The sequence below is a fragment of the Hypomesus transpacificus genome, chromosome 4, assembly GCF_021917145.1.
Source record: "Hypomesus transpacificus isolate Combined female chromosome 4, fHypTra1, whole genome shotgun sequence".
NCBI classification, from domain to species: Eukaryota; Metazoa; Chordata; class Actinopteri; order Osmeriformes; family Osmeridae; genus Hypomesus; species Hypomesus transpacificus.
The window spans coordinates 706,575-718,609 of NC_061063.1; the positions used below are offsets into that span (position 1 = coordinate 706,575).

Below are 12,035 nucleotides of genomic sequence, written 5' to 3' on the forward strand. Positions count from 1 at the left end.
TCACTACCGGACCTACAGAAGACCTTAGTGGGGATGGTAAAGTTTGTCATTTAATTCTTTATTCACTCGGTCTTCTAACACCTTGGAATGGTGTGTGTGTGTGTTGACGTGTGTGGCGTGTGTAATATGATGAATGTTATTTACAAATGGAATTGTTGCACGTCTGTTGCCTGTCTCTCTGTCTAGACTTTAGTCAGTCAGCCAGTCACACAGCCAGCCAGTCACTGAGACAGCCAGCCAGTCAACCACCCAGCTAGCTAGTCAGTCAACTATCCAGACAGACAGACAGTCAACCACCCAGCTAGCTAGTCAGTCAACCATCCAGCCAGCCAGACAGCCAGCCAGCCAGACAGACAGACAGACAGACAGACAGACAGACAGACAGACAGACAGACAGACAGACAGACAGACAGACAGACAGACAGACAGTCAACCACACAGCTAGCTAATCAGTCAACCACCCAGCTAGCTAATCAGCCAGCCAGCCAGTCATCCAGACAGGGAGAAGCTGGTCTGGCCCGGCCTATGACTATGTGGAACCACACATTCCTGTAGCTATAACTAGCTAGAGAGGGGAGAGAAGGAGGGAGGGAGGCAGAGAAAGAAAGAGGGGATTTTAACTCTCTCCTTGCACGCCCACTCTCCTACGTCTCCCATGACTACTGGGATTGGGACGGACAGGAAAACGCACGTCTGGTTGCCAATACGTGTGTGACCGTGTACCCCTGTCTGCCTCTCAGCCTTTCTCTGTTTCTCCAAATAAATGTCCCTCCCTCCCTCCCTGTCCGTCTCCCTCCCTCTCTGTGGAGCAGCATGGTTATTTTCAGCCTGGTTCTAGTTTCCGCTGGGGAAGGATACGTGTCTGGCTGTGTGAATGTGCAGGTCGTGATGAGGTTCAACTGACGTGTGTGTGTTTGTGTGTTCCTACAGAGACAGATGACTATGCTGAGATCATAGACGAAGAGGACACCTATACCATGCCCTCCAGTGAGTACGCCCCCCCCCCCCCCACACACACGCACACGCACTCACACACATACAGATATACACACCACACATCACGCGCACACAATACGTACAGACACTACGTACAGACCGCACACACACAGTTACACACACCCACACTATCACACACTTCTTCTCTCCTTCCTCTCTTCTTCTCTCCTCTCCCTCCTCTCTTCTCTCCTTTCTCTGTTTTTCAGTCCTCTACATGTGTATTCCTGTCTGTATTCCTTTTGGATTATGTGTGTGTGTGTGTGAATCTGGGTGTGAGTAAATACAAACACTGTGTATATACAGTATATATGTGTGTGTGTGTGGGTGTGCAGATGTGTGTGTGTGTGTGTGTGTGTGCTGTTCTGACCTGTTCTTAAGCCAGCTCTGTGGTTTCTCTCTTTACACCCACCAGTCAGCTATGGAGTAGACGAAGGTAACCCCCTCTCTCTCTCTCTCTCTCTCTCTCTCATCCTTCTCTCTCTCATCCTTCTCTCTCTCTGTCCACCTTTTTCCTCTTTCTTCATGTTTCTCTTAGTGGTGTGTGTTTTAGTGTGTGTGCTTGTCGTAGATGAGGGGTGCTGGAGACTGGTGTTCTGTTTGCTCTCCAGCACCACAGCTCAGTCATCCCTCATGAACGGTTCTCATCCATCCACCATATCCATCCATCCACTTATCTATCCACCCACCAACCATATCCATCCATCCACCCACCATATCCATCCACCCACCATATCCATCCATCCACTTATCCATCCACCCACCAACCATACCCATCCATCCACCCACCATATCCATCCACCCACCATATCCATCCATCCACTTATCCATCCACTCACCATAAACATGAATCCACTTATCCATCCATCCACTTATCCATCCATCCACCATATCCATCCACCCACCATATCCATCCATCCACTTATCCATCCACCCACCATATCCATCCATCCACTTATCCATCCATCCATTTATCCATCCACCCACCATATCCATCCACCCACCTATCCATCCACCCATCCACACTCATCTACTCATCCACCATAACTAACCCACCTACCCATCTATCCACTCATCCATCCACCCATATATCCACATCTATCCACACATCAATCCACCCATCCACCTATCTATCCACTCATCCATCCATCCATTCATCCACCCACCCATCTATTATCCACTCCTATCTTTCCTGTCCTCTGGTCCATGTGTCCATACTACACCTCACTCAGTGCTAGAGGGGCCTGCCAGTGTGTGCGTGTGCTTTGCAGTGTACATGCCTGTGGACTGGGGTGGTGTAGGACCAGGTAGCATTCTGCCTGCCAGAGTAGCCCTGTCTGAAGTCATGACAGTATCTAACCACTTCCCCCTGCCTCCCCCCCTCTCTCCCCCCCCCCCCCCCAGCGAGGGACTACGAGGTCCAGAGGGACAGGGTGGAGCTGGGGCGCTGCATCGGGGAGGGTCAGTTCGGAGACGTCCACCAGGGGGTCTACAGCAGCACGGTACACCTCCCTCTGATGAACACGGCATGATGATGAGGATGGTGTTGATGATGATGGTGTTGATGAGGATGGTGTTGATATGGATGGTGATGATGAGAATGGTGTTGATGAGGATGGTGTTGATATGGATGGTGTTGATGATGATGGTGTTGATATGGATGGTGTTGATGAGGATGGTGTTGATGAGGATGGTGTTGATGAGGATGGTGACGATGAGGATGGTGACATCACCTCCACATGGAACTGCATCTTGGAGTTGTTGAGGATGATGATACCGTTGATGTTGCTGATGTCATCTCCCTGTGTAACCCTGCATGTTGTGCTTGTGTGGATCAGGAGGACCCAGCTCTGTCTGTGGCCATCAAGACGTGTAAGAACAGCACCTCCGACAGCGTGAGGGAGAAGTTCCTCCAGGAAGCACGTGAGTCCTGGAGCCCTGAAAACCCTGTCACACACACACGCGCCTCTCTCTCCTCTGTGTTTCACCTGTGTGTGTGTGTGTGTGTCTCCAGTGACCATGCGCCAGTTCGACCACCCCCACATCGTGAAGCTGATCGGCGTGATCACGGAGAACCCTGTGTGGATCATCATGGAGCTGTGCACCCTGGGGGAGGTAGGTGACGCACAGGAAGTGACCCTCGGGACACCCCGACGCTGCTTCCCGTCGTGTGGGACAGAGAGACGGAGGCCTCAGTGGTGTTGTGCTCTCTTCCGCAGCTGCGTTCCTTCCTGCAAGTGAGGAAGTACAGTCTGGAGCTGTCCACTCTCATCCTGTTCTCCTACCAGCTCAGCACCGCCCTCGCTTACCTGGAGAGCAAACGCTTCGTACACAGGTGAGACACGCACACACACGCTCACACACACGCTCACTGTTATGTCGCCTGTGTTTTCAATGTACCACATGTATATTATCAGGTCAACTGAAGGTGTGTGTGTCTCCTCAGGGACATTGCTGCCAGGAATGTTCTGGTAGCTTCCGTAGACTGTGTGATGCTCGGAGACTTTGGTCTATCTCGCTACATGGAGGACTGCTCCTACTACAAAGGTAAACGACTACCAAGATAAAAGGAGAGAGGAGTGAAGTCTCTGATTGGTTATTTAATGTTGGTGATTGCCACCGAAACAAATACTGCTGTCAGTTGGTGCACCAGTACCCAGATGACCAAACTATGTAGTATGCTAAAAAACAATGTAGTATGTCTCAATACCCATACTACCAGAGAGTACTACCATCAAATATGAAGGGTGATACAGATCAACTGTTTTCCCATGAGAATTGTTTGTTTCGAGGAAGTATAAGCAATCGATGTGTCTTATCCTTCATGTATTGATCCTAGTACTGTAACAGGAAGTACACAGACAGGATGTGTACTGTGCTTCCTGTCTGTGGTGGTGTATCACCAGTGTACCTGTCTTTCTAACCCTGCCCACTCGGCCTAGCCTCCAAGGGCAAGCTGCCAATCAAATGGATGGCCCCGGAGTCAATCAACTTCAGACGCTTCACCTCAGCCAGCGACGTCTGGATGTTTGGTGAGTGTTTGTGCTCACCTCTCCTCTCTCTCCAGGTGTGTGTGTGCTCACCTCTCCTCTCTCTCCAAGTGTGTGTGTGCTCACCTCTCCTCTCTCTCCAGGTGTGTGTGTGTGGGAGATCCTCATGTACGGCATCAAGCCCTTCCAGGGGGTGAAGAACAACGACGTGATTGGTCGGATTGAGAACGGCGAGCGATTGGCCATGCCCCCGCAGTGCCCGCCCACCCTCTACAGCCTCATGACCAAGTGCTGGTCCTACGACCCCAGCAAGAGACCCCGCTTCACCCAGCTCAAAACCCAGCTCAGGTAGGGGGGGGGTGGATATGTGTGTGTGGAGGTGTGAGTGTGATGGTGATGATGTATACGTGTGTATATATGCCTCTGTGTGTGTGTGTGTGTGTGTGTGTGAGCAGCACCATCCTAGAGGAGGAGAAGGCCCAGCAGCAGGAGAGAGTGAGGACAGAGATCAGGAGGCAGATCACAGTCAGCTGGGACTCTGGAGGCTCTGAGGAGGCCCCTCCCAAGGTAGCCCCTCCTCCCTCACCTCCTCCTTCCTCACCTCCTCCTCCCTCCCCTCCTCCTCCCTCCTCCCCTCACCTCCTCCTTCCTCACCTCCTCTCTCCTCCTTCACCTCCTCCTCCACCTCCTCCTTCCTCACCTCCTCTCTCCTCCCTCACCTCCTCCTCTCTCCATCCCTGACCGTCCCTTTCTCCCTGCCTCACTCTCATTCCTCTCTCCAGCCCAGCAGACCAGGCTATCCCAGTCCGCGCTCCAGTGAAGGTTTCTACCCCGCCCCCCAGCACGCCGGACAGCACAACCACCACCAGGTAGGTTCCACACAACCACGGTCACCCCAAGAGACGGAAAAAGAAAGACGAAGATGGAAATGAGCAGTGGTCCAGGCTCCTCGGGGAAGCAGGCTGACAGTAAACCTTTCCTTTCGCTTCCTGGTCCTGGTGTGAAGGATTGGGAGTGGAACAGGGCCTGTTGACAATAGCTCAATAGAATAGATCCATGCTGGAAAAGAGGTTCTTTTTTGGGATCTGATCACTGCCCCTCTCCTCCTCTCTCCACCTCTCTTCTCCCTTCCCTCTCTGCTCTCCTCCAGGGGTACCCCAGCCCCCATGCGCTGCCCCCCCAGCCCGGGGGAGGGGGGGGAGGCTACCAGGCTTCTCTCCTGGACCCCCTCGATGTCTGGTCCCCCCACCGGCCCCAGGACGCCCCCGTGTGGTCTTCCAACATGGAGGTGGGATGTCGTTAGGGTCCTAGTGCCCCTCTCTGTTAAGCGTGCCGCTCTGGAGGAAAAGTGTCTGCAAAAAAAATGTCCGTTTTTGGCCCGGCTCCTCTTAGACACATTGTCACGGTCACCTAACCGACCCCCCTCTCTCTCCCCTCCTCCGCTCCAGGAGGGAGGAGTGTGCCACCCCCAGCTCATGGAGGAGAGGTTGATCCAGCAGCAGCATCAGATGGACGAGGACCAGAGGTGGCTGGAACAGGAGGAGAACCTCCAGGTGACGTCTCACACGAGAGGTGGGCGGGGGAGGGTGTGTGTGTGTGTGTGTGTGTGTGTGTTAACACAGCGTTCTGTGTTGTTGTCGTTAGAAGCTCGAGTCCAGGAACTCCGGAGGCAGCATGGAAGACGCCACGACCACGGTCAGCTCCCATGATGCTCTCTGCTTGTCACACACACACACGCACGTACTTACTCTCAGACACTCACTCAGAACGACACACACTAATGTGTTTCCGTCTCTCCACAGATGGGTAGCCAACACATCTACCAGCCGATTGGAAAACCAGGTAAGACTCGCCTGCACACACACAAATACGTATACACACAAAAACACACTCATACATGGAAACACACACACTCGGATAAACGCCAATGTATACACACTCACACACACTAACCTGTGTCTTCGCTCCCCTCAGAGCATGTGGCCCCCCCTAAGAAGCCCCCTAGACCGGGGGCCCCCAGCACTCTGGCCAGCCTCAACCCTGCAGACAGCTACAACCAGGGAGTCAAGGTAACCAGCCAACCAGCTGCTGGCTGGCTATACCTTCCAGCCAGCCAATCAGCTGCTTGCTATACCAGCCATACAAATAAAGGTTCTAGAGTATCTGAAGTCAAGGTTCTAGAGTATTAGAAGTCGGTTCTAAGGAGAGGTTAGGGTTGGATGTTCTCATTCCCAGCTCCTTGTTGAGTTGATGTCACTGCATGCCTGGTTTCTGCTAATGCTGACTTCCTCCTCTGTTCTGCTCCCGGCCCCCTCCCCTCCCTCACCCCCCTCCCTCACCCCTCACCCCCCCTGTTGTCTGTGTAGCCTTGGAGGGTAAGCACTGTTCGTGTCATTGTCAGTCTGATCACTAGATGTGGCTCTGACCCCCAACCTCACCCCCCACCTTGAAGGACTGGGGGGGTCAACAGTAAAACTGTGCCCATGTTTCCATAGAAATACCAGTCAACAGCCAGGTAGCAAAAACACATTCCGCTGATTTGGATTGGCAATTCGTCAAATTAAAATCCTAACCTAATCAAACTCTTTGCCAGTTAAGATCCTAGCCAAGTTCCTCATCAGTTCGAACCATGGGCCTGTTTGCTGTTGACCCCTCCCCCTGGGGTCAGGGGTGTGTAGCGCTGTAGTCATAGTTACCATCACTAACTTGACCTTAGATGACAGCATACTACTGTAGATTATAGTTGTAGATTACAGTAGAATACACTGTTCACCAGTAAAACGTTTCTACCTCTCCCTCGCTTTTTCTCTCCCCCTTTCAATTTCTTCCTCTCCTTTCCACCTCTCCTCTTCTCTCTATCCTCTCTCCACCTGCCTGTCTCCCTACTTCTCTCTCCCCCCCCCCCCTCTCTATAGACTTACCTCTCTCTGAAATACTCTGTAGGATCTCATTCTTCCATGTCAAAAAACATATCTTCTACTGCCATCTAGTGGTCACACCAGGCATTTCCCTTTGGTTCCCTCTGGTGGTAAACCAGAGTATGACCAGACATGATCTTCCTGGTGGTTGGTGGTTGACCCGCGACAAATGTGGTATCTTGATTGGCCTAGATTCAGCCGCAGGAGATAAGCCCGCCCCCCACGGCCAACCTGGATCGCTCCAACGACAAGGTGTATGAGAATGTGACGGGATTGGTCAAGGCCGTGATTGAGATGTCCAGTAAGATCCAGCCGGCACCCCCTGAGGAATATATCCCCATGGTGAAGGTAGGAGGAGACGAGGGAGGGGAGACGAGGGAGCCAGGGCCTGCTAACCCTGCTCAGTAAGGAGTCTGATCATCAATAATCAATCAGAGTCTGCTGTAAGCCGAGGGTCTTCATCTGTCCCTCTGCAGGAGGTGGGTTTGGCTCTGAGGACTCTGCTGGCCACCGTAGATGAGACCATCCCTGTGCTTCCTGCCAGCACTCAGAGAGAGGTACACACACCTGGAGAAACACACTGCTGCTCACACACACACACACCTGGAGAAACACACTTCTGCTCTCTCTGACACACACACACACACATCTGGCCCCTTTCAGATCACAGGATAGGCCAAAGAATAATAATAAAAGTGATAGACATGCAGAGAATATCCTTTCTAGTGTTGAAAAATGAATGGCCCAAGCCCCCCCCCCCCCCATGAGAGCTGACCTGTTCCTCCCCTCCCTGCTCTCTGACCTGTTCCTCCCTGCTCTCCTCCAGATCGAGATGGCCCAGAAGCTGCTGAACTCGGACCTGGCAGAGCTGATCAGCAAGATGAAGCTGGCCCAGCAGTACGTGCTCACCTCGCTGCAGCAGGACTACAAGAAGCAGATGCTGACGGCCGCCCACGCGCTCGCCGTCGACGCCAAGAACCTGCTGGACGTCATCGACCAGGCCCGGCTGAAGATCCCCACCCAGACTCACCCTCACTAGCCCCGCCCCCCTCACCTAGGGGCGGGGCCACCACGGACGTCCAGGAACCAGCTGAGATTGACAGACTGCTCATCGACCTGGACACTTGTGGGACAGTCATCCCCCCCCCTGCTGTTGAGGGTGTGGCACTAGTGCCCCCTGGCCCCGCCCACACCTCACAGCCCCCATTCTACTCGTTGTTAGGCTGCGTCTCCTTAGTGACAAACGTTTATTTTTGTAATCCTGAGACCCCCCCCCCCCCATCCGTATCTTCCAGAGGGACTGACAACTCAAGGAGAGCTAGGTGGAACCTGAAGGACTGTTCTCCAGAGAACCTAGGAAGGGTTCCACAGGCTCTCCTAGTCCCGTTCTGTCGTAGTATACTGCCTAACCTGGACTAGGATTAGAGACCTGTTTGATTTTCTGTATTTTGCGCTTTTCTTTTTAGCATTCAACGTATACTCAGGCACCTCCTCCACACAAGTGAATTACAATGAAACAAAAAACGGACTTTATCAAAACACAATGTCACATGCCACTTTTTAAGTTAACTAATAGTAAATATATGAAGATAAACTATATTTTTAAGCATTCAGCATTTCTGGGAAGTTGTGCCATCTCGTTTAGGACTAAAGGGGGAGGGGCTTGTTTCTCAGTGGGAGGAAGCACAATTGAGCTGACCAATCACAACGTGCCAAACAACTGTTAGGCTGTTCTGTTACCGTTGTTGCTAAGCAGAAGGGCTCAATATTAAACAATTAATTTACCAAAATACTTTATATGCATGTTACTATTGCATCTGAAAATATGTCTTCAGCTGCAATATTGACATCCCATAATAAACATGAATGATTCCCAGACATCAGCCTCTCCCCCTGACTGAGCCCTCAGGTGACCTCAGCCCTCATGAGTACAATCTACCACCACCTCGCGCCGCATTCTGACTAGAAATTATTCTCAGGAAGAATAACCTGTACAGTTCCTATAACTAATAAAATATGTTATCGTTCCTCTGGCTGAGCAGCTTTGTTACAAATTATTTTAAGATGGAATTTCTGACATGTTTTACCCAAATATTTCACTGAGCTCAACCACACTGATTTCAAAGATCTACTTGCCTATCAGATGAATAAAGTTGTATTGTATTCAAATGTTTCTCTCGATTTGAACCTTTCCTCCAAATGTCCATGTTAACGCTGATGGAGCATGTCTCTCCAGAACCCAGGGAAACACTGCACAACACGGAAACACACACTACATCCAGCATTAGAAACACTCAACCAGGTATAGTTTAGTCCAACTTGTTTATTTTCGTTTGTTACAAAAACGTTTCTAGTCAAACAGACCGAAGCCCATGTCATCATCTGACTCTTCAGACTCCTCCTTCTTCTCTTCCTTCTTCTCCTCCTCCTTGGCTGTAGGACAGAAGAGAGGGGGGAGAGTTAGCACAGCGAGGACATGACCTCTGCTTCACACACTGAATGCCCAAGGAACAGTATTACCTGGCCATGACTCCTGTGAGCAGGTGTATTACCTGGCTAGTGTGTATACAGTAGCATTAGACAGGTGTATTACCTGGCTAGTGTGTATACAGTAGTATTAGACAGGTGTATTACCTGGCTAGTGTGTATACAGTAGCATTAGACAGGTGTATTACCTGGCTAGTGTGTATACAGTAGTATTAGACAGGTGTATTACCTGGCTAGTGTGTATACAGTAGTATTAGACAGGTGTATTACCTGGCTAGTGTGTATACAGTAGTATTAGACAGGTGTATTACCTGGCTAGTGTGTATACAGTAGTATTAGACAGGTGTATTACCTGGCTAGTGTGTATACAGTAGTATTGGATAGGTGTATTACCTGGGGCTTCTCCAGCAGGGGCAGCAGCGCTAGCAGCAGCTGCTGGGGCTCCACCTCCAGCTCCCACGTTGCAGATCAAGCTGCCGATGTCCACACTGGCTAGGGCCTGGAGACGGACACAGACATGGTTACACAGGGAGACTAGTCCTGGAGACACTGGGACACTAGCCCTGGAGACATGTGGAGACTAGCCCTGGAGACACTGGGAGACCCCCCACCCAGACAGGACAATCAGAAAGTCCACTACAATCCTATCACAACAGTTCACTTAGCAGTCAGTCATCCAAAGTCATTTGCATGTTGAAATGAGAAGATCTAGGCAAGACTATGCATAGCTATAATAGTACTTTAGCAGTCAGGCCAGGAAGTCTGGATTTACCAGGCATAGTGCACACTGAAACCCTTTCAGTTTCTACATGTATCCTCATCTCTCCCCTGCATCCTCATCCTGTGTCCTCATCTCCCCCCTGCATCCTCACCGTTTCCCCATCTCCCCTCGCATCCTCACCGTGTCCCCATCTCCCCCCCTACATCCTCACCCTGTGTCCCCATCTCCCCCCTGCATCCTCACTGTGTCCCCATCTCCCCCCTGCATCCTCACCGTGTGTCCCCATCTCCCCCCTGCATCCTCACTTTGTGTCCTCATCTCCCCCTACATCCTCACCCCATGTCCTCATCTACCCCTGCTCCCCCCCCACCCCCCATGTCCTCATCCCCCTGACCCCCTTCCTCACCTTGGCGAACAGACTGGGCCAGAAAGGCTCCACAGTGACGCCTGCAGCCTTGATCAGCGCGTTCAGCTTGTCCTCCTGAAAACACAAGGCAAGTCATTGGGATCATGCTCTCAAACAATCCACACAGCTACCACGCAATACATATCTCCACTATTAAAGTTACACGTCACTGTCTAGGTTCGATTGAGTTAAATGAAACTTGACAGTGCAATGTGTTTATAAATGTACGTACTGTACATGTACGTAAATGTACGTGCTTTTACCAACGCGAGGGGGGAATAGGAATTGTGACCCTATATCTGCTGTCAACTGTTTTGTCACTAAGTTGTACAAAACCACGATCCAGCACATGCATCAACTATTACACATGGTGCGGTGAAGCACCTCCTAGCTTGGCTAGCCTGTACCGGCAAAACAAGTGCGCTTATTCCCATTCTTTCAGCAAACCCCAGCGAGTACGCAACCTGTCAAAGAGATGTTATCAACGTCACATGGACGTCTGATTGACTAGATTTAACTGCAGCTCTCAACGACTCTCTCACGTATTGTAGCGATTTTCAACAGTCAGCATGCATGGCGAGCCGGCATGACGACTGTAGCTACATTGCTAACTAGCGACTTACAAGTTTGACTCGGACACTTTTCACTCATGGCACACATTCATTTTGACAAGTAGCAAATAGCCTCGGAGTTTGCGAGCTACTACTGGTAAACCCACAGTACAGTTTTAACACGACCATCCTTTCAGTAGTAGAGACACGCTGCTACATGAATATCGTGGGCCCGTCAGGCCGCCATTTTTATATTCAGCGGGCAATTGGGAGACTCACTGTGACGGTGACTTCATCGTCGTGGAGGATCAGAGCGGAGTAAATACAGGCGAGCTCAGATACGGATGCCATCTTTCTGTTTAGAGGTTATAGTTACGGCGTCGGATGCCTAATTTTAGCGGTGCTAGTCGCCGGATTGGGGGCCTTAGCTTCAGATGAAGAACCGAGCACCTTAGGCACGTTAACTTCCTGCACTGAGAGTTGGCGGAAAGGGAAGGCGCGAAGGCGGGCTGTACTACATATAGTCCGTTTACGTCATGGTTGTGGGAGTGGTTTATGCAAATAACTTTGTCCCAAACCATATTCAGCATTTTGCAGAAGGCATGGTTTATTGAAAGTTATTTGTCTAGTTTAGACACATATATTTATAAGGTTATATTTAGAAACACATATTTAAATTAATAAACATTTAATCATGAACACATTTTTATCAAATATGCATATACATAAGCAGAGGCTGTAAACAAAATCAAATCTTTAAATACGTTTAGAGAGATCGCATTATTTTTATGTGAAAAAAAAACACAAGGCAAGCTATTATTTCCTAGCTTGCTAGAGAAAACATACATACTATTTTATATTAAAAACCAACACGTAATTTTTTCACACATTTCATATAATTCGACAAACTAAGACTACAACAAAATACAAGCTACACGGTGTTAAAGCTCCCACTTGATACAGGCTAGC

The 12,035-nt window shown here is 50.4% G+C and overlaps 2 protein-coding genes across 5 annotated transcripts in view; one reads left to right on the top strand and one right to left on the bottom strand.

The window, feature by feature from the left end:
- Positions 1–8,495, top strand: part of ptk2aa (protein tyrosine kinase 2aa) — a 34,388-nt gene extending 25,893 nt beyond the window's left edge. For 2 of the 4 annotated variants that reach the window (XM_047018841.1, XM_047018842.1), the window contains 19 exons: positions 931–987; positions 1,409–1,429; positions 2,398–2,495; positions 2,832–2,916; positions 3,008–3,108; positions 3,213–3,328; positions 3,440–3,540; positions 3,936–4,025; positions 4,127–4,331; positions 4,439–4,550; positions 4,766–4,852; positions 5,134–5,271; positions 5,432–5,536; positions 5,628–5,678; positions 5,786–5,825; positions 5,958–6,052; positions 7,094–7,249; positions 7,378–7,458; positions 7,728–8,495. In XM_047018841.1, the coding sequence (XP_046874797.1) occupies positions 931–987; positions 1,409–1,429; positions 2,398–2,495; positions 2,832–2,916; positions 3,008–3,108; positions 3,213–3,328; positions 3,440–3,540; positions 3,936–4,025; positions 4,127–4,331; positions 4,439–4,550; positions 4,766–4,852; positions 5,134–5,271; positions 5,432–5,536; positions 5,628–5,678; positions 5,786–5,825; positions 5,958–6,052; positions 7,094–7,249; positions 7,378–7,458; positions 7,728–7,940 (1,952 nt within the window). In that variant the 3' untranslated portion in view covers positions 7,941–8,495. The remainder of the gene's footprint in view (positions 1–930; positions 988–1,408; positions 1,430–2,397; positions 2,496–2,831; positions 2,917–3,007; positions 3,109–3,212; positions 3,329–3,439; positions 3,541–3,935; positions 4,026–4,126; positions 4,332–4,438; positions 4,551–4,765; positions 4,853–5,133; positions 5,272–5,431; positions 5,537–5,627; positions 5,679–5,785; positions 5,826–5,957; positions 6,053–7,093; positions 7,250–7,377; positions 7,459–7,727) is intronic. The other 2 variants (XM_047018843.1, XM_047018845.1) reach the window with 2 other exon arrangements.
- Positions 8,496–9,209: 714 nt separating this feature from the next.
- Positions 9,210–11,570, bottom strand: rplp1 (ribosomal protein, large, P1). Its single transcript, XM_047018846.1, has 4 exons — positions 11,346–11,570; positions 10,516–10,590; positions 9,782–9,887; positions 9,210–9,334 (listed from the first exon to the last, which is right to left on the bottom strand). Exons 1-4 carry the CDS (start codon positions 11,415–11,417, stop codon positions 9,252–9,254), a joined length of 336 nt encoding a protein of 111 aa, XP_046874802.1. The 5' UTR covers positions 11,418–11,570; the 3' UTR covers positions 9,210–9,251.
- Between the last annotated feature and the right edge of the window lie 465 nt (positions 11,571–12,035).

Bases quoted from the DNA above. Each gene is read 5' to 3' on its own strand.
- rplp1 (XM_047018846.1), bottom strand. From the start codon at position 11,417: ATGGCATCCGTATCTGAGCTCGCCTGTATTTACTCCGCTCTGATCCTC. The intron at 9,888-10,515 runs GTGAGGAAGGGG...GTCCGTCTCCAG, and splicing joins GGCCCAGTCTGTTCGCCAAG to GCCCTAGCCAGTGTGGACAT. The intron at 9,335-9,781 runs GTAATACACCTA...TCTGTCCTACAG, and splicing joins CCCTGCTGGAGAAGCCCCAG to CCAAGGAGGAGGAGAAGAAG.